At 45.5% G+C, this 22,129-nt stretch overlaps 1 protein-coding gene across 2 annotated transcripts in view; it reads left to right on the top strand.

The window, feature by feature from the left end:
- Positions 1-22,129, top strand: part of LAMC2 (laminin subunit gamma 2) — a 56,104-nt gene that overhangs the window by 7,209 nt on the left and 26,766 nt on the right. For both annotated transcript variants that reach the window (XM_073900132.1, XM_073900133.1), the window contains 2 exons: positions 11,594-11,782; positions 19,866-20,001. In XM_073900132.1, coding sequence (XP_073756233.1) covers positions 11,594-11,782; positions 19,866-20,001 — 325 coding nt within the window. The remainder of the gene's footprint in view (positions 1-11,593; positions 11,783-19,865; positions 20,002-22,129) is intronic.

Here is a 22,129-nt window from a genome sequence, read left to right as displayed (position 1 = left end):
TTTTGTTCAACTTTGTTGTCAGATTTTCATGCAGCTTGGAATTGACCAGGTGGCTCAGTTAAAAAATAATAAAAGGACAGTTGAGGGAGAGTGATAAGCCTTTTTGTTTTACTAGTCGTTGTTCTCCAATAACTGTTGACATTTTGACTCTATATATGCATATTTGTGTCCAGAGGCTATTTTTCTCTCCTTGTTGGAGACCATTGGTCTCTCTATGAGTTTTAGAGTCTTTCAGGATCAGGACAGTTCCATGGCCAGAACATTGACCATGTAAGCTTTACACTTACTTACTACTACTATTTCAAATTATCACCCATTTTGCTTTTGGTAAAAGGGGATTCCGAATGTTGAAAGATCAATTCTCATCGCAGACAGACTGGTCTACTTTGCAATGGCACTGGGTCCAACAGTAACCCAAAGCTTCTGCTCTTGCCTCACGGGAGGGGGCGGTTCATGGTAGGAGGGGACGTTCATGTGCTGAGGTCCACGGGCAAAGAGGTGAGGCCATGGCTGACCTGGCGTGGGAGGAGATGGTAGAGGAGCAGTGCATTTGTCCAGCTGAGATGCAAGACACATGGCACCCACTCCCTAGTGGAGGCTTCGTGGCCCAATCTCTTCTTGGAATATTTGTTACTTCTTCTTATGAATATATAAATAATGGTTGGGCCCCTAAAAGACCATTTGATTCATTCTTCTGACTTTAAGCAGTACGGTTTTAATCTACAATTTTCAAATGGATTTTCTTTCAGAAAAGAATCTCTAAGGAAGATGCTATAAAGGTACTCCATACATATTGTCCCAACATTGTAATTGTACGTGAATTACCATTGTTCTTTTGTCAAACTGAGAACTATAATGGGGCACAGTAAGCCTGAACATACCCACATGGGTATATCTTTGTGAAGGGCTGTAGGAATAGCGGAAAATCTATGGCTAATCTCCTTGTACAGAAATACATTGTTCCTAAAAGCAGTCTAAGGTTTAAAGAGGAAGTATTTATTTGGTAACTTTTTTTTAAAAGAGCCAACAAAATATAAATTTAAATGATTGAAAAACCACATTTAATATGTACTCTGAAAAGCAGTTCAATACAAATCAGAATTTCCTTTTTAGCTTTTCTTTACCCAGACTCCTTATACACATTTTTCCCCCTTTGGTCCTCATTGCTTCATGTCACCTCTAGCTGTCCTGAACACTCTAATTTTCTTTATTTCAGCTCCTCTTAAAAGGTCTCAGGATACCTTTTGTTGAGTCATATAGAAAATGCTCAGTGAATACCATACTCTTTGAAGTTAGTTAAATATGCTTTCTATATTGAAACGTTTCTTTATAGATGATTTCATAGAAATATAGAAATCGCTATTTGTGTGGTCAGAAGGATGTGGGGGTGTTGAATATTTGCATGTGGAAGCCTTAGCATGTACACTCACTGATGAGTCTCCATCCTGTAGCTGACACCAGCTGTCTTGGCGTAGAGCCCTTACAGGTGCCAGGTGTAAGAAAAGGAGAAACTCTTCTGTATCTTGTGTGCTAATCTTCTCTTCACTTTCACCTTTGAACTCACTCAGACTGAGCCATCAGCCTCCCCCTTTACCCTCCACTCCTTTGCTGGTTAGAGGACAACTGGTGTCCCCAACCTCCCTGTTGGCTGGGACTTTCTTTCCCTCTCCCTGCTGTCTGCCTGGGCCCTGGTGGGGCATTCGGGGAAGGCATCTCCAGATGTGGTCTCCTGGTGTAGGCCTTATCGGGCCAAGTGTCTGCAGTCCACATGGGCCGTTTCCAAATCTAGGTTGTAACATAATGTGCTATGAACTCTTAGTGAAACTAGGTGACTCCTATTAAGCTGTAATCATTCAAAATGAAAATGTGGGGAATTTCATTGACCCTTGATGACTTTAAACTATTAAGAGTGTGGGGCGCCTGGGTGGCTCAGTCTGTTAAGCGTCTGCCTTTGGCTCAGGTCATGATCCTGGGGTCCTGGGATGGGGCCCCGAGCCCCGCATCAGGTTCCCTGCTCTGCGGGGAGTCTGCTTCTCCGTCTCCCTCTGCCCCTCACCCCCAGCTCGTGCTCTCTCTCTCAAATAAATAAATCTTAAAAAAAAAAAGGCAGCTGTGAAAAATGTGAGAGAAAAACTGAATTCAGTTTAAAAACTCTTTAGTGAGGGAAGTGCCATTTCAGTTTTAAATTTTAATTAGAACACATATTGTGACATGCCTTAAAAAGATGAAGCTGGAAGCAGACATTCACACATTAAACCATAATATTTCAAGATTAGTTTAAATAAAGAAATCTTCAGACTCTCACCCAACCTGAGAGACATATTAAATCTTGGAAAGAAAAATCTCATGAAGGAGGTTTTAAAACTAGAAAATACTTATGAGCATTTTCATCATCACATGTAAGTATAATAAAATAAAAATACTCACCTTGTCATCTTGAGTATCTCTGGTTTAGAGACTTCGATTTTGGCAACTAGGATGATAGCTACCAATGCCTTTGGTATCTGCCTAACTGATGGATGTCAGGTGTATCTTGCTTTAGGGTTTGTAAGTAATGTGCAATTTGCATATTTGTAAAAATAATACATTAGATTGCTACTTAAAGGACACTTTCAATAATTGCTTTTGTTCTGAAGATAAACATTTGCCAGGTTTTGGGTTTTTTTTTTTTAATGTGAGTATACTATTCTCAACATTAATTTTATTCATCACTTTCAGTCTAATGCTTTACATTTGGACTTCCTGCTGAACCTCATTACAACTGACTTGACTTCACAGAGGTGACGGTTGCTATCCTTGAGCATAAAAGTGTTGTCAGTTTACGGGAGGCCAGTTCTTTGACTCAGAGGAAGGGAATAATATTCAATAGGACAAATGAAGGTTGAATTTTTAGTGTAACTGCTTTGAAAAAACAAAAGGGAAGATGGTGGTTGCCATGTTAGCCCAAATCGCCTCTCCCCACCATGATGCTTTTCCTTTACAAATCAAGAATTTTAAGAAGCAGAGGAAGTAAAGATATAAAATGAGGTATAAATGAAATGAATGGGAGTGAGGTGAAGATGTCCCAGTGGGAAGTGTTTATGAAATTAGGCTGGAAAAGTAGGTAGGATTAAACCATGTAAGTCTTTGTAGCAATGTTAAGGAATTCTGCTCTTCATCCTAAAAGTAAAGGAAAGGTACTGGAGAGCTGTAAGCAGAGAGGTATTGGTGGAATTTGTATTTTGGAAAGGTGTTCTGACTGCTGGATAGAGGCAAGAGAAGTTGTAGGGAATTCAGTTAGGAAGTCTTTTAGGCAAGGGGTGATAAGGGTTTGCGCTAGAAGGGCTATTTTGGACATAGATGGGCTTGAGCTATGTAGTGGGTTATATCAATAGAATTTGGTGTTGCAGGGCACCTGGGTGACTCAGTTTTTAAGCGTCTGCCTTCGGTTCAGGGTCCTGGGATGGAGTCCCACATCAGGCTCCTTGCTCAGCCAGGAGCCTGCTTCTCCCTTTGCCTGCCACTCCCCCTGCTTGTGCTCGCTTTCTCTCTGTGTCAAATAAATAAATAAAATCTTAAAAAAAAAAAAAAGAATTTGGTATTGCATAGAACATGGACAAGTAAGGATGGAGAACCTATAAGGACAGCTTCCAGCCTTTTGACTTGAAGGGATGACAACTATGAGTTTGGTTTTAAACATGTTCTGTGTAAAGAGCTTGGTGAGGCCACCAGCTGGAAACCTAAAGTAGGTGGCTAGTCTGAAGGTGAGAATGAAGTCTGGGCCAGGAAGGACCTTGGCGCCCTGGTCAGCATCTCTCACGGTTATCCAAGCCCTTGGCTGGGGTAAGAGAGTTCCAGGGTGAGGTGTGGTGGAGGTTCAGGACTGAGCCTGGAACAACCCCAACATTTAGAGTTAGTGTAAGGAGAGGAGCCACAAAGACTTGAGTGGGAGTGGGGGACGAGGTCAGAAACCAAGAGGAAACCTGATAGGACGGCCTTATAGTGTCCCAGGGAAGACAATTTCAGAAGGGAAGAACAGAAAAAGATTTGGTGTCTCCGAAAGGGAACGAGGGGCACAAAATCCTAGCAAGGGCACGCACCTTTCCTCTAAATAAGGAAGAGAATGGAGTGCCATCTCCGCACAAGCTCCGCGAGCGATCCCAGGGGACTTACTTTACAAACGTGCTGCGTGTCACCGAGTCAGCATGCGCGCGTGAGCCCCGAAGGAAGGCGAGGGCGGCAGAGCTGCGGCCAGGGTGGCCGGCACGCAGTGCCAGGTTCAAACATGACGCCCGGATTCCTAGCCCCTGAGGTCGTCCCGCGCGTGGGCCAAGTTCACTGCCTGTCAAGGCTGCCTGACCCCTGCAAGCTGATCTCACGCTCTCGGCCGGCCTCCCCCCAGCCCCTCCCGCCCTCCTCGCTCTGGCCTTGCTGCCTTTTGAGTCGGCGGGCGCAGGCCGGGCGTCAGCTCAGCTCCCGGCTTCCGAACCACCACCGGTGCGCAGGCTGTCTGGACGCGGAACTAGTTGCTCTGGTGTGAGAGCAAACCTCAAAATCTCAGATGCTCCTTCTAACTGAAACTATCACCTTCCTCTCGCAGTTCTTTCTGTTTCCATCGCACCATGCAGTTTTTTTGTTTTGTTTTGTTTTGTTTTGTTTTGTTTTGTTTTGTTTTTGGTTGAAACAGTAGCTTTTTAAATTTACGCTGAATGCCATATGTGTAGACAATGGAAATTTGGTGTATTGTGTTGAGAAATTTTCATACGGGGTCCCTGGACTCCTGGGAGATTTTCAGGTGCTTTTTGGCTTTTCTTAGAGTCCGCCTGCCTGCCTGCCTGCCTTCCTACCCGTCACAGTCCCACGCCTCGGTTAGGTACGGTGGGGATACAAACGTGGAAAAGGCTATAGAGGAAGTAAGTCCTGTAGGCAAATAGCGAAGGCATGGGACAAAAAGTGATAAATGCCAGGCCAGAGGTGAGGACGAAGTCCTGTGGGCATTCAGAGGAGGGAGAAGCTGTAAAAGGGCCATCAGCACGGGCCCTACACCACCTCATTTATGTTCTTAAAAAGATCACTGGGTTGCTGTGTGGATTTAGGGACGGTGGGAGCAGGTAGCGCTCCTGGCAAAGGATATAGCAAGCCTAGAGGCCTGCAGTGGGAGGAAGGTGGTGCTTTCCAGAATTCATGCAAGGGTCTGTGTGTTGGAGCCCAGAGAGAGAGAGAAAGACAAAGAGGAATGAGAGAAAGTTGGAGAGGTCAGCAGCACCAAATCTGCAGGGTTTTGAAAGGAGCTTTGGATTTTTAAATTTGTTGTTACTTGTTAGAGCACTAAAAAGCATGATGATCCCATAAATTGTTAGGTCACATTGGTGAAAAGCAGAGCATGTTTTTAAGTTTAGAGCAATAGAAAGAAGATCTGCTTATACACAAACGATCATATTAATGCCAAGTTGTTACAATTCCTCATAACTGCTTAGAGTGTTTTCTATGGGAAATTTAAAATGAGGTTTTGATGAATGGCCACCACTGATGCTGATTAGTCCAAGGCTTTGCCACAGCACAACCCTAGGAAGTAGTTTCGGTTTCCTTTCATTCTCCTAAGGATGCAGCTTGGAAACAGCCTTTGCCCCGTGCTTCCTGTCTCGACCTGTTTGTTGGAGCTGTGTGTTGGAGTGAGGGTGGGAGTGTTGTGAAGTGAGCCTGAGGGGTTCTGCACACCTTGCTCCATTGTTTGCAGAGGGCTGCCTGCCTCTCGGATCTGTGTCTGGGGGTGTGTGGGTGGTGGCGGGTGGGTCAGCCTGTGTCGGGCTGCCCGGCGGGCTTCTCTAAGAAGGTCAACTTGATGAACCTCATTCCTTTAGCTGTGGAGAGACCCATGGCTGACAGAGACCAGGATTTGGGGGGGAGATGGAGTGAGGGCACCGACACAGGAAAGGACAAAAGCTTGCAGAGATGTCCCTAGCTTGGAAAAGCGCAGTACAAAGGAATAGTCAAATAAGACAGTGGATGGGACCTGGCACCGGTGGTACTGAGTTCACTGAAAGAGAGAGAAAAAAACTGCCCGTCTTGATTCTGAAGGCTTTGGGTCTGTTCAGGGTCCCAGAGTGACTCGTTTCTGTTTTTTTCCGCTGCAGTGATAAGTGAACGCCGAGCCCCAGACCCATGCCTGTCCATGGTGAAATGAGGAAAATGTGGACAATGCAATGGGTGTTTGAGAAAGCCCAATATATTGATTAAATGTATACATATTTAATCTCTTATTTGACAAAATAAAACATTGGCATCTCCCTTTTTTGAAATCATGCTGGTTCATGAAGTCCCGGGATCCAGGTGCAGCCTCCCTGTCAGATGGGAAGTGGTATTTATTAAATGAATAAAATAAATGTACATCTAAGTGACCAAGGACAGAAGGAGGGGGAAAAAGGAATAAGAATTGGTAAAGCAAAATCTGTCAGTGAGGTACTTCGGAGACAAAGGAGATTTGTCAGGAGGGGTAAAGAACATATGTAACAAAATGAGAGAGGAATAGTTTGATACATTTGTTAGGTAAATAATTCATAATTTATAAGAAAAACATCATGTCTAGTAGATAAATGGATAAAGCTCATGAATAGACCAGCATCACAAGTGAAATAAAATAGTAAACCAGGGGTGCCTGGCTGGCTCGGTCAGAGGAGCATGTGACTCTTGATCTCGGGGTTGTGGGTTCAAGCCCCATGTTGGGTGTAGAGATTACTTAAAAAAAATCTTAAAAAAGATAGTAAACCAGCTGATGGCACTTTCAACCTTTCCTTCCTCCTCACTTACCCCCTCCCCTTGCAATTTCCTATTTCCTTTCACTTCTTTATGTATTTCTCCTTAACAAATCTCACTATCCCAATATTCTCTCTGTATTACTTACCTTGTTTATTTTCTTTCCCCCTGGCTCACATGAAAACTCCATGAGGGCTGGGACAGCAATTGGTTTTGTTTACCGCCATATCCCCAGTACCTGGAACAGCACCTGGCACATACTAGATGCTCCATATGTATTTGTCGAGTGAATGGACCCTTGATAAACGCTTCCCAGGCAACCCAGGAAATGTCCAAGACTCCCGTCTTTATACTGCCATCACTTGTCTTTGTGTCAAGATTCCCTGATGGAAACTAGACAGCCTATTTATGAAATTTGGAAGGATAGCAAGTAGATTATAAGATAAAAATGAAAAGGAAGTTCTAGACATGAAATTGAACAAGGCTAAATATAAAAGAAGGAAAGTATAATAAACATTTTAAGAATTTCTTCCTGTTTGAAAATGTAGCCAAGGCTTATATTTAGGTCTATTAACCTAAATAAAGCATTGTATTACAAGTTACCAAGAAAGGTTGTTTTCTGGACTGAGCTGCTGTGGAGAAAATCATCCTTTCAAGGAATAGAGAAGAGAGAGACTGCCAGATATTAGTATTTGTATTTTTAAGGCAGGTCCAGACATGTGGGGACACATGGAGTCCTTTCAGGGGTCAAAACACATCTAGGGATTTCCTGAAGTTCAAGAGAACATTCATTCATTTGTTCATTAAAAAAATACTGGATAGGGTGCCTGGGTGGCTCAGTCGGTTAAACATCTGCCTTCAGCTCAGGTCATGATCCCGGGGTCCTGGGATCAAGCCTCTCATCGGGCTCCCTGCTCATTGGGGAGCCTGCTTCTCCCTCTCCCTCTGCCCCTCCCCACCCTTTGTGCTTTCTCTCTTTCTCTCTCTCAAATAAATAAATAAAATCTTAAAAAAAAAAACCCAAACAACAGCAACAACAAAAAACATCAGATACCCACGATGACCAAGCCACTGTTCCATTAGACGAGGGCCCCATTTCTCCTTTTTCTAAAGCATGACCATGTTTTCTGCCTGTTAGAAGAGCAGAGTCAAGTGCAAAGATTTGCCCTTGGACACAGCTTTATTGCAAACAGAAATTTAAAAAAAATTTGTTGTGCCCCCATTTAAAAAATCAGTAGATGTCATACACAAAGCCAGATATCTGTCTTCTTTGGAAACCTACGTGGAAGTGCCGACCACAGTGGGCAGCATCCCCACGTGGCTATGGTGGGCTGCTTCCCCGAGAGCCCTTCTGGCAGAGTCCCCACTGCCCCCTGCATCCTCGCTCCCGGCGTGGCAGTGCCCTTCTGCAGACAGAGTGCCCGGGCCCGTGGCAAGGCAGAAATCGGTCACAGAATAAAAAGGACCAGGCTCAAGCAGTATGAGGCCCATTTTAGGGAGCCAATTGCAAGAATATTCTGGAATTTGAAATAAAAAGATTCTTTTATCCCCGCAGCAATGAGCGTGAGTAATAATTAGTTTTAGGGAAGTTAGTCTAAATTCAGGAGATGACTTGAGAAAGATCTTGTTTCAAATGCATCAGTGACAAAAGGGGTCATCCCGTGCAAAAGGAACAAACTCTCTGCTCTCCTCCTCCTCCAGGTGTGAATGCTCTGAAGAGTCAATATTTTTTTAAAGATTTTATTTATTTATTTGACACACACACAGAGAGAGAGAGAGCACAAGCAGGGAGAGAGGCAGAGGGAGAAGCAGGCTCCTGCTTAGCAAGGAGCCCGACGCGGGGCTCAATCCCAGGACCCTGGGATCATGACCTGAGCCCGAAGGCAGACGCTTAACCGACTGAGCCACCCAGGCGCCCCTCGTAGAGTCAATATTAAACAAAGTGCAGTTTGGCTAAGTGCTGAACTCGGTGCAGCTTGGAAACCTCAAAGTCCTGCAGGCGAGGCTGGGGACTCTCCTCATGAAGTGCTCACATCATATGGGCCCAGGAGGCCGAATACACTCCTGGACACATGGCCTAGGCGTCCCTCACTCCAGTCAGCACAACCATGGGCTTTCATGGAAACTCAGGTGGGCAGAGGAGGGGAATTCAGCTGTGGGCGAGTTCCAGAGTGGAGCTGCTAGCTGCTGACCTCCCTGGCTGGAAGTGTCATGCCCCTCCACAGAAGGCTGCAGATTTAAAGGAAGAACACAGGTGTGGTTTGTTTGTTTTTTTCCCCCAGAGTGAGCCCAAAAGGAGAAACGACAGATGGGGAGGGAGGTATTAAAAGCTAGATGATAATCAGGTTGTCTATTTTTAAAAATATTGCTCTGAATAAGTATTTCATGAGCTATCCTTATCAAGTTAACTATTATAAACTATAAACTTGGCAAAGAGTTTGTTCAGGGTGAAGAGAGGCACAATGAAAATGTCGTGATGGTTTGGAGTTTGTCCTCAAAAGGCATCCAGAGCGGGAAAGGGCCCTGGCACATGGTGCCATCCAGCTGGGTAACCTCACAAGGGTCGTTGGCTGCCGGATTTAGCTCTTGTACGTGCCTAACGATGTACTCGGTGATTTCACAGCGCATGACAGCTGTGTGGTACATCTGTTCGGGATCCAGAAAGTCAGTTACACAAGCATTCGTTGGGAAAGATTTGGCTTGGCACCAGTTCGGCAAAAAAGACCAGGGAGCCTGAATTGAGTGCAAACTTAGTATGCTGTGAGTTTAATGAAATGTTAAATTGCGTCCCTGGAATTATAGTATCCAGTTGTGTTGCAAGCTGAGCTGTTCAAACCACCCTTGGTGTACTGTTATAAAGTCTGGCCATTTCAAGAAAGACATGGGAAATTAGAGTATGTTCCTTGGAGGACAGTCAAGAAGAATCTAGAAATCATGACACGGGAAGTGGCTGAAAGACCTGGGGGTGATAGGTCTCCAGTGTAACCAGAAGGAGAGAAGGCTAAAGAGGGAAATGCTGTCACTGTCTTCAGATGGTCAAAGGTTCGGCTGCTCCCGTGCTTGTAAAACAATGTCTGATATAGAATAAGTAAATGGAGAAGAGAGTAGGTGTGTGTGTGTGTGTGTCTGTGTGTGTGTCTGTGTGTGTTTTCCAGGGAAGAACAAGAACGCATAGTAAAAATTACAGGGAGGGAGGCAGATTTAAAATTCCAAAAAAATTATAATTATAATTTATTAAAAAAATAATTTATAATAACCAGTGCTGTCAGTGGAGAGATTTGAGTAGGGACTGAGAAGCCTGTGTGAGGGATTTCTAGAAGGAATGCCTCCATGCCCAGTGGTAACCAGATTCTTGAGACGCAGGGGTAAAATGGGAAGGAGAGGCCTTTGTGGTTGGACAGACCTAGGAGCAAATGATATGGTTGCCATTTAGCCATGTGACTTGAAGCAATATATCCATGCTCTCTGAGCTTTAGTTTCTTTATCCAGTCAATGGGGACAGTAAAGCCCGTGTTGAAGTGTTGTGAGAAGTAACCGAGCTGAGGCATGTGAAGTGCTAGAAATGGAGTGGGCTCTGGAGAGATGCTAGTTCACTTTCCCCAGATTAGAGAGCGAGTTGTAGGAAGCGTGTGTGGTAAGGAAGTCGAGTAGGAAGCTCATGGGTTTACTTCATCATCTTTGTGCCTTCAGAGCCTGACACGGCCCGCACAGGACAGCTGCTCCGTGCGCGTTGTTGTCCCATTTGTCAACTCTTTCTGTCCGTGCGCTACGTGAATTGTGGCCCTAAGCAGGTCCAGTGTGCCTGGTGGAAAGAAAGTGGGTTTTGGCATCAGACACAGGTTCAAACCCCAGCTCTCCACTGGGTCAAGTTACTTAACCTTTCTGAATGGCATTTTTCTCCTCTGAGGCAGTGCCTGTCTCCCTGTCTTGTGTGAGTGAAGTAGCAGATGTGAAGGACTGGATGTTCTTTTCTCAGTGAGATCCTCTCAACAATCCAGGGAGGCAGGGAATGCCTTCCACATTTATAAAAGAAAAGAGGTTCAGAGAGTTGAAGGGATTTGCCCAAGAAAACAGTAGAACTGGTATTTATTGGATCCGATTCTTTTAACCTCAAGGTTTATCATCTTTCTCTTCTCAGCTGTGACTGAAACAATTTTTGAGGGTCTGCCCTGCACCAGGAACGACGCTGAGTATTTCCACATGTTATCTCACTGGCTTTTAGGTCCCCCATGGAGATGTCACTCTAGGAGTGTCTCTGGAACATCAACGGGTGAACTTTCCTGGACACTTGGGAAAATGTATTCTTCATGGGGCTATGATTCTTTTTGACACCTGGCTCTGGGAGGGCCACCCAAGGCACAGTGAGGGGTGGAGAGAGATACCTGTCCAGACACTCATATTAGCTCCTCAGCCTTGACCATCACTGGAGGGACAGATGACACCATCAGCTGTTAGACAGTTGTGCCAGGGCACACACGCTGGTGGTCCTCAGGTCTTCTTTAGCCCATAGGCTTGTTCTAGGGGGTTGCACAGGGTTTTAAAAATGAACTCCTTGCAAATATGTAAATCGGGAATTTTTACATAAAAATACCTCATGTGAGATTGTTGGTGTCTCTTGAGGAATGGGACAGTCGGGCCACTTTGAGCTCATGTTCTGTCTGATAGCATCCCCCACCCTGCCCCCGTGGAGCTCCCACTTTCTTTAGGTTGGACAAGGACGCTCACAGTCCGCGTCCCATTTCATCCTTACCTAACTCCAAGTCGTTGGCATGAATGTTTGGTACCCCATGCCTAGTTTCTATTAATAACAATAGTATTGTCTCTGAGCTTTTTACTAGCGATGTCTCCCCCCGCCCCCCAGTGTGTGACTGCAACGGGAAGTCCAGGCAGTGCGTCTTTGATCCCGAGCTTCACAGACAGACAGGGAGCGGATTCCGCTGTCTCAACTGCAATGACCACACGGATGGCCCTCACTGTGAGCGGTGCCAGCACGGGTTCTACCGACAGAGGGAGAGGGACCGCTGCTTGCCCTGCAGCTGTCACACCAAAGGTATGTGTGGGACGATGTGCTGCGCCAAGAGGGTAGTACGCTAAGTGGAATAAGTCAGACCAAGAAAGACAAATCCCGTATCATTTCACTCGTAAGTGAACGACAACAGCAACAAAACCCCACAAATGAATAAACATACAAAGAGCAGAATCAGGGGCACCTGGCTGACTCAGTCAGAAGAGCATGTGGCTTTTTTTTTTTTTTAGGATTTTTTTTATTTATTCGACAGAGAGAGAGACAGCAAGAACAGGAACACAAGCAGGGGGAGTGGGAGAGGGAGAAGCAGGCTTCCTGCTGAGCAGGGAGCCCGATGCGGGGCTCGATCCCAGGACCCTGGGATCATGACTTGAGCCGAAGGCAGGCGCTTAACGACTGAGCCACCCAGGCGCCTCAAGCATGTGGCTCTTGATCGTGGGGTCATGAGTTCAAGCCCCATGTTGGGTGTGGAGATTACTTAAATAAATAAATAAACCTTTTAAAAAATGCAGAAGCAGACCTATAAATACAGAGAACAAACTGACCCTCGCTGGAAGGGAGGGGAATGGGGGGGATGGGCGACATGGGCGAAGAGGAGTGAGAGATACAGGCTTCCAGTGATGGAGCGAGGGAATCACGGGCATGAAAGGTACAGCATGGGAATGTAGTCGTGATATTGTGATAGCGTCCTAGGGTGCAAGATAGCAGCTACACCTGGGGGGCGCACAGCATTAACCTATAGAGATGTCGAATCATTGTGTTATACGCCTGCAACCAATGTAAGATTGTGTGTCAGCTATACTAAAAAAAAAAAGTAGTTGGGAAAAGGGCAAGGAAAGGGGGAGGAGGGGGGAAGGGAGAAGCGAGAAGCCAGCAGGCCAAGAGAGTGGTGTTCAACATCTAGAACAACTGGGAATCTACTAGACACTGGTGGTGGTAGTGTCTTACCAATTTCAAGCTGAAAGGAAACCTGTTTTTCTTAAGTCTGGGTTGTAGGAACCAGCTGGAGTCTTTAGGACACGTTGGCTTGAATTCTAGTCGCAAGAGGCACATGATTAAGTTTCCCGGCAGATGACAGTTTGACCTAGGGACAAAGGAAGCTTCTACGCTTCTGGTGATAGTTCCCCATATCCACAACTATGCCTTTGACCAACCTCTCAAAAAATAAGGGATAGAAAGATCTGTTTCTGGGGCTGTGGTAGGTGCTAGCAATAGAAAGTGGTACTGGTCCAAGAGACAGCCCAATTAAGAGGCAGATTAAAGTCTTTCACAAACACGGTTGTTAACAAGAGAAAATAGAATCAATAAATAGGAAGCACCTACAGGGGGACTGGTTGATAGCAGGGCTCTTTTTTTTTGTTGTGTTTTGGTTTGGTTTTTTTAAATATGTCACCCAGTGCTATGTTCACACAACTGTGGGTAATTCTTGCACACACAGATGCACACTTTGTGCTGTATTCATCATGGACAGCAAAGACAAGTTACGATATATAGGGGCACCTGGGTGGCTCAGTTGGTTAAGCGTCTGCCTTCGGCTCGGAGTGTGATCCCAGGGTCCTGGGATCGAGTACTACTTCGGGCTCCCTGCTCATGGAGAGCCTGCTTCTCCCTCTCCCTCTGCCTGCCTCTCTGCCTACTTGTGCTCTCTCTCTCTCTGTGTCAAATAAATAAAATCTTAAAAAAAAAAGTACATATAGAGAGGGAGAGACAAGTAGTTGTTAAATAAGTTGAGTTTTTTTTTAAACTATGTTATTTGTGTATTCTCTTTCTTGGCAGTATGTTTCTCCTCTTTGTTAGAAAGCGTTTAATAGTGTGATATGATAAATATTAATCGACTTAAAGAGCATAGCCAAAGTGCGTGGCAATGACTCAGTGTAGCTCTGTGGAACGAAGACACAGCAGCAGCTGAAAGAATCTAAAAATGGTCAGGTTTGGTCCAGCCATGAGCTGCTTGTAGAGGGTGTTGGATGGCCCCATGGTGATAGAGACCCAAATCCCAGCGAGCACTTCCAAATTCTCCAGTTGCTGTTACGGTGTGGTTTGAGTCGGATTTGCTCAGCTTTGGGTTATAGAGTAAGCATCCAGAATCTTTTGGACTTAGCAGCTGTCCCTGTGAATCAAAGAACTTCGTAAAGAAAAATTAAAAGGAAAATGACTCCATTTTAGTGGGCTTTCAATCCTCCTGAAGAGCCCATATCCCTTTAGGTTACACGGCTTCACTGTGAGTCACTGGAGTGGGTCGTCCCAGCAAAATGATCAGTGAGAATGTAATTAGAAATTTAATTGGCTTAGCTGGAAAGCCTGGCCCAAAGACAAAGTTATTAGTCTTAGAGTAGACAAGGAGCCTGCTGCTTAGCAGAGAGATGGTGATGAAGGATTTGCCACACCGTCTCTTCTTCATTGCATAGTCCATTGCTCGCCTGGCATCCACGAGCCTGGCTTTTTCTTTTCCTTCGGGCCACAGACATTCCAGGCTCAGTGTGAACAGCTTGGTAGGAAGTGGTGGAGTCCAACAATGATTTCTAGCTTATGAAATGATAACTAACATGCATTACTCGCTTACTGTGTGCCAGGACTTTTCTAGATGCTTTCATCCGGGAAGGAACCTTCACAAATCACCATATGAAACAGGTGCTATTATTAGTTCCATTGTACAAATGAGGTAGCAGGGGCTGAGAGAGGGAGATGAAGGAAACTGTCGAAGTATTTATAGAGCTCAGTGGCAGAGAGGGTGCCAGCCCCAGGTGCGCTGATGTCCAAGATCATAATGTAGAGACTAGTGGTGGCTTTGGGAGCCAGACAGCCTATGTTCAAGCCTGGGCACTTCCACTGTGTCACTCTGGGCATGTCCCTTCTCCTCTTGCTGCCCCAGTGTCCCCATCGGTAAAGGGTCCCCAACCCCATGCTCTTTGTATCACAAGAGCATGTGAGGATCACATGAGGTTTGTTAAGCACATGGTAGACAACTCAGTAAATTGGAGTTGATGGAGTTTTTATTATTAGGACAGAGATCAGTGTTGCAATTTCCTGGAACACTGGCTTTTTAAAAAATCACATTCCGTTTTAGAAGGAAGCCTGTAGAGGCCATATCTTTGGTGTAAAACTATTTATTAACATTTTATTTTTTTATTAATATCCAGAAATTGGCAGTGAATTTTTCAGTATTTTTTAAATAGTGGGGAAACGGAGCCCTGGAGGAGTGGATAAATGGCCTCTAGTCTTCACAACAAGCCATTGCAAGGGCTAAAGTTGTAATCCAGGGCTCTGGTGGAGGACTGTTCCCTCTTACTCCTTCCACCTGAAAGTAAAAAGCATCAGAATGGTGTCCTTTTATCCCCAACAGCAGACAATTAGATGTCCAGGAAAAACTTCATGGATATTATTTCCTAAGATCTGGCTAATGCAGTCTATTTTTTCCAGAATATTTCCATATACTATGCCTTCTTCGGTAGTCGTAACAACTTGACAACCTGTATGTGTTAACACGCTCCACCCACCATTCTAGAGATGAAGAAGTGAAGCTCCCGAGCCTGAGCTGCCAGGCTGAGTGGCGTGTCGGTGACAGAGACCGTTCCCACCCTGTGCCACCCCCCGCTACATGCTGGCCGCCCAGATTACTAGCCCGGTGATGCAAGTTTAATTCCCTGTGTAACTTCTCAGTCTCCCAGTCAGCCGAGAGAGACTTATCACTTCCAAGGGAATTTGTCGTATATGCAATCCGAAATGCCAAGGAACACATCTTACCAAAAAATGCAGTCAGTCCGTGTATGGTGAGTGCAGCCAACAGCATTAATAATCCCCAAAGTGGTCACAGATTTTGGACTTCACATCAATTTCTCATAGATATAGCAGCCAGGCTTATTTTTAAGGGATGACTTTGTGGGTTCAGCCACAGGGCTGAGTTATCTTCAACTCTTGTAAGCACATGTGTAAATCCTGAGAACCTTTTGCAAATATTTTGAAATTCACTGTGTGTATTTGTGTGGTTTTCCTCCCAGGACACCTACATTTTTGAGACCTGTATGGACATCAGTGATACTGGACTTCTTCTCTTAATTTTATTATTTTTTACATATCTATGACCCTGAATTACTCAGACTATAACATTTGGGTAATTATTTGAAACAATCTTAAATAATAATTTATCATTATTAACTATAATTATATATTTATATTATATAATATTATAAAAATATAATAATGTTACTTTAAAATTCAAGTGTAGATATGTATTTAAAGGGTTCCCAAAAGGACATATCCTCTTTTTGTTTTAATTTTTATTTATTTTATTTTAATTTTTTAAAGGTTTTATTTATTTATTTGAGAGAGAGAGAGAAAGCGGGTGAGGAGGGGGAGGGACAGAGGAGGAAGGAGAGAGACAAGCAGACTCCGCGCCAAGCACAGAGCCCGACACGGGGCTCCATCTCACAACCCTGCGATTATGACCTGAGCCGAAACTAAGAGTCTTGGACACTTAACCGACTGAGCCACCCAGGTGCCCCTAATTTGTAAATAGTACTCATTTTAGCATACCTTCCTGAGCCCTCAGATGCACATAGACCGTATCTACAGAAGCCCTAAAAGAGCTTATTGGGACACAAAACTGAAACAGGAAGCTGTTTTCTGTTTTTTCAGCCCACTTGTTCACAATCCCTAAGAGTAGCTCACGAAGGAGGAGTTGGGACAGGTGTTTTTATTTTAACAAGAGAGTTTGAAAACCCAGTGCTATTAGTTTGGAAGTTTTGGAATGTGACATAAAGTGGTCATGCTCACCGTAAGGACCTGTGCATGTCTCCGTGTTCACTTTGCAAGGTTTGAAGGAGGCCGGAGGGAGCAGTGCCAACTACATTCTTTAACGCCCGTGACGTGTGAGACACCGAATGAGGCACTTTATTTATTTTAGTCCAAAGTCTTGCAACAGCTCCACAAGGCATAGGTGGTTACCCTCCCTTAAAAGAACTGATGAGTAAGCCGTTTGCCCAAGGACACACAGCTAAGTGGCAGAGCTGGTTTCGAAGGGAGATTTCTTGGATTTCAAAGTCTGGGCTCTTTGACCCTCCAGCTTTTAGAGCAGGATTCTCTAGATAATGTCCTGTAGAATACAATGTTCCTCAAGATAATAATAGATGTGACCTGTAAGAATGTCAAATAATGTTTAGAAATACTGTCATTAAAATTTAAACAAGATCCATGCTGAAGGTATTATTATGTTATAAATCTCTGCGGGATCAAGGGGGTACCATTTCCCAAACTTTTCTCAACACAGAATGCCTATTTTCATGAGAGGATTATTGATTTCTCTCAGAAGGGTGTTTTGCAGGGTAACCATTTTGGTCTATGTGGGCCAAACCCAAAAGCCAAGTACAATCTTTTCCATTTTCTAAGAAGAATTCATTTCTGAAAAACTGTAGGGAGAATTTTCTTGGGTTGAAAGCATAATTTCCATTAATTGGAATGGGAAAAAAAATGGGTTTCTGAGTCCCAGATTGACACCCATTTGTGTTATAAAAAAAAAACCAAGTGGGTTGTATTAAAGAGAGATATCTTCTGTTGAATGTTACTTATCAGAGCATAATTCAGAAATTTTCCTTCTTAGCTCTGTTGGCTGCCTGCTTGTAGGTCAGGAGCGTGGAGGTCTGTGCTTGGCAGCCCAGGAAGCCTCTCTTCATGCTCATCTCATCAAATATTCTCTTGCCTTCGGTCCTGAAACTCCCACTCTCCTGCTCTCTTGACCCTCAGTACTCTGCTCCCTTGGCTTCCAGTGTCCTGAGACTTCTTTCTGCTTTGATTATGAAAGGCCCCTTAATTAATGGGGTTCCGTTTATGTCTGAGGCTCCTCCCCTCCTCTCTCTATCTACCCTCAGAGTGATCTTACACCTGCTCTGGTTTCCTACTCGGCCTGTGTGCTGAAGGCTCCTAGATTCTCACCCCCAGCCTCTTTCTTGAGCTCCGGGTGAACATTTCCACCTTAATATGCCACCAGAAACTCAAGTTCACAATGTCCAAAACTAAACTCATGATCTTCTCTTGGTGCTTCAACCTAAGATCTTGCTCCTTCTTTCCCCGTCTCTTTGGTAAATAGCCTCCCATTGCTTCTAGTGGTGCACGTTGAGACCTTGGTGTCATCATGTGATCCCCACCCCCTCAGTGTCTATTTCTGAAGAGGGGAAGTCTGTTCATTCTGCATCCACATGGCCCTCTCAGTGATTCCCTCCTCCTCTTCTCACCCAGACTCCTCCAATCCAGGGCATCCTGTCACAGGAGGATGCCTTTCCCAAGGAATGGTGTTCCCTTCTGGCATCCTGCAGATTGCCCTAGAGATGCCTTTCTGAACTGTGGGTCTGTAGTTCCTGAGCCTCTGATACTTCCCTGTTACCCACAAATGGATCTGTTATTCTTCTGTCAGCTCTTATTTCACTAGGAGATAGCATTTCCTAATATATATAAAGCACTGAACTCAGTGTCTCACATGTGGTAGGTACTCAAAAAATGTAGTTTATACCATTATCACCGAGGGCCCCTTCAAGCCTTGCAAAGTTGACATGGCGTCTTTCACTGACTCTGTGAATGTGGCTACTTTCAGGTTCCCCATGTGGCAGCAAGCCTTTATATCAGCACAGAGCCAAAATCTTTATTGATTGGAATTGTATCTACTAGTGAATCAAAAACTCACAGAATAACTGATTACAAAGAAAGGAGCAACTGATTAGTGTTCTGTTGGCTTTATCGATTATGGGTGGCCTGGTTATCGTGGTTAGTTGAGATACGTGGATTATTTGATAATTCTGCCAGCACAGGGAGATTGCAAAGTAGGTGAGGTACACCTCTCACCACCTTCCTGCTCATCTTTTGCTCCCCCTCTGACTCTGTCCCAACAACCCTGACCTCTTTCTTGGCATACGTGCCTTCATCCAACAGATTTCTGGGCATCCTCTTTGGGTTGGGTTCTGCACTGGGGCCCTGGGGACAGAGCAAGGAACATAAGCTGAGGTCATCCTGAGTAAGCAGAACTGCAAGATGGCTATTTGGGATTTGGGAGTCAGAGGAGATTTCCCTAGAGAAGAAATATTAAATCAGGACCTGACAGCTGAGGATGGGCCAATTAGGGGGAAGTTCTGGGGAAGGAGCCTTCCAAGCTGGGGGAGCAGCAAGGGCAGATACCTGGAGGAGAGAAGCCATTTGGCACATTTTACACAAAGGCTGGGGGAGCTGGGAGCTGGAACGGAGTGAAGGAGAGTAGGCGATGTGCTGGGAGAGGTCAAGTCCTGTGGGCCACGATACAGAGTTTGCATTTTCTTCTGCTTATAGTGGGGAGCCACCAGAGAACGAAACAGCTGAGTAATCTGAATTCCATCGTTAAAGCAGCATGAAAGGAGGGAAGGGAGGTGAGGATGGAGGCAGGGAAGAGAGTGGGAGGCAGGGTCCAGGGAGAGAGGACAGACTTGAACTGGGGTGGGGGAGGGCGAGGCAGTCTGATAAAGAGGCTGGGTTCTGGAGGGGCGCATTTGCTAACCTGAGCACTTCTTTTCTTTCATCAACTCGCAATCCAAGAGGGCCCACTAACAAGTAAGAGCATGTCTATACAGAATCAATCACAGGACAAGTGCTCTATGCACTAAACCGGGTGAGATGCACAGGGAAGGGGTGATGCCCCAAGGACGAGAATGTCCACTACTCCAGGTAGGTAGGGATATTTCTGGTTAGGAGGCCTTTTCATACTCTAAATAAATAAATAAATAAACAAATAAATAAATAAATAAAATCACACTGACCCTTAAAAGATGGCTTTTGCCTGCCAGAAATAAGAGAAAATGTTGCTCGCTTTCTCATACTAACTGTCTTCGAGGAGGCTGATGCGGTCATTCCCAAACTGTCCCTCTTCTTGAGATCTCAAGGATTCAACAACCTTCTTTTAAAAAGCAGTGGCTGACATACTACTTAATGTTTGATAGAGAAGTACAAATGCTTCCAGGAGTAACTTCCATTTCTTTGCCGGAAGAAGCCACGCCTGGCTGTGAGCTCCCATGGGGTTTCAGTTGTTTCCTAATGCCCTATAAACTAAATACTTCCTTTTCGTCTTTCCTTCTCCCCACCTCATGTGTTATAGGTTCTCTTAGCGCTGGATGTGACAACTCCGGACGGTGCAGCTGCAAGCCGGGTGTGACAGGAGACAGGTGTGACCGATGTCTGCCAGGCTTCCACACGCTCACTGACGCCGGGTGCACCCGAGACCAAAGGCTACCGTAAGCACCTGCACGCCCCACTGCAGCTTCTGCCATGAGGGATGACAATGACATTAACATCCGTGGCCACTTCTGTTACTGAGCACCAACTGTGTGCCAAGTGCTGTTTGAGGACTTCACGTGGGTTATGCCATTTAATCCTTACAGTAAGCCTCAGAAGTTAGGATTAGTGTCACACTCATGTGGAAGATAAAAAATGTACACACCGAGGGGTTAAGTTTACCCAATATTACTGGCGGGGGTGGACCTAATATTCAGGCCCAGAAACCTACATTCTTCACCCAGATGATTGCCCTGCTTTAGATGAACGAGGATGGAGGTAAAGCGCCCTCCAGATTCTTACCTGGGACCCATTTTGACCCAAATGAATTTGGACTAGAAAAACGTTTCTGCACAGTTTTATTACCTTTTAGTTTGAAGCATTCTCTATCGCACGTCATATTCTTTCCAGGAAGAGTGGCACCTGGGTGGCTCAGTCGGTTAAGTGTCCCACTCTTACGGTTAGGTGTCCCACTCTTGATTTCGGCTCAGGTCATGATCTCAGGGTTGTGAGATTGAGCACCGTGTTGGGCTTGAGCTAGGTGTAGAGTCTGCTTGAGATTCTGTCTCTCCCTCTCCTTCTGCCCCTCCACTTGCTCGTGTGCATGCTCTCTCTCAAAAAAAAAAAAAATTCTCTCCTGGAAGATGATGGAACATACATTATAAATCACATAAGCAATCAAAGGGATGCAGAGCTGGCAGGTACCGGGATGGCTTAGGGGAAAGGGAGCTCTGCAGGAAAGCCGTTAGCTAGAAGGTGCCCGCAGAAGATCACTTCCCGGTGGCCCCTTTTCCAGCCCCTTGCCCTCCATGTTGGCGCCGGCCTGGCTACCACTGTCCCAAGTTCTCTCACCCTTGGGCCTCTGCACAGATTGTTCTCTTCCAGGCTTCCCCGTCTCCTTTTAGATTGTCTTCAGAGACCCTTCCTTCGACTGGGTGTGCCTTTGGAAATGCTTCTAAAACATGAAGTAGATCATATCACTTCTCTGCTTGCAACCCTCCAGTAGCTCCCTGTCCTCTCAGAATGAGACGGAGACTTCTTTTGCAGGCCAGCAGGGCTCTGCAAGACCCTCCACCCTCTGCACCCCCAGCAGTGGACGCCCACTGCATTTCTCTCTCCCCCTGGCCCCCTGCACTCGGTCCTACAAGCCTGCCTTCCCTTCTTCAAAGGAGCCAAGGCAAGGGACCTCGGCCCTGGTCTTGAGCACTCCTGGTTCCTACGGGGCCACAGAGAGCCTCATGGGCTCCATCCCCACCTCATCCACTCCCCACAGAGGCCTTCCCTGACCAGTCCCCACCCCTCCACGTTCTGACTGATGTTACTTCACATATCTTGTTTGACTGCCTCTCCCACCAGAACGAAAGCCCCGTGTTGGCTTTGTCTTGTTCATACTGCATCCCCAGTGCCCAGAGTGGGGAGAGGCACACAGAAGGGGCCCCCCGCCGCCTGGTTCCAGCTGGCCTTAGGCTTCGCTGCCATCATTGTTCACGTTTCTGCCCTGCCTGGAGACTCCTAGAGACCAGGATCCTATTTCTTAGCATCCTCAGTGCTTTGCAACCAGTAGATAGTGCCTAATGTTTGTCAAAGCGTCCAGCTGAGTCATGTGGAGGGGCTAGGACAAGAGGGGAGCCCCACAGGTGAAAGAGGAGGGCTGGGAAAGGGGTCTTCAGGGAGCCTGACAGCTCGGGACTCTGAATGGACGAGAAATGTGAGAGGGAGGAGGAGCCCATCCAGGTTTGGGTAGGATTTGGATGGGGTTAAAGGGCAGTCAGAGGAGGGGCGAACAGTAGGGAAAAGACGGATTTGGTTTTAGACCCATGAGATAGATGCCTATGACTGTGTGCCCATCGGAGAGATACTAGTCATTAGCCAGAGCACTAAGAGATTGTACCAAAACTAAATAATGGAAACACTGATGGATTCCCTCATTGAGAAAGTCTTGCAACCAAAACCAACAACAACAACAACAACAAATCAGCCAAACTCAATAATTCCACTCCTGGGAATACACTCAAGAAATATGAAAACATACATTTCTGCATAGAAACATATACACAAATGCTCCTAGCGGCATTATTCACAATAGCT

The sequence above is a fragment of the Callorhinus ursinus genome, unplaced genomic scaffold, assembly GCF_003265705.2.
Source record: "Callorhinus ursinus isolate GAN/ISIS: 27379988/994484 unplaced genomic scaffold, GSC_fseal_2.0 scaffold13, whole genome shotgun sequence".
Taxonomy (NCBI): Eukaryota; Metazoa; Chordata; class Mammalia; order Carnivora; family Otariidae; genus Callorhinus; species Callorhinus ursinus.
Note: the sequence above shows the minus strand (reverse complement) of the source record. Positions and strands in the feature narration are given on the sequence as shown.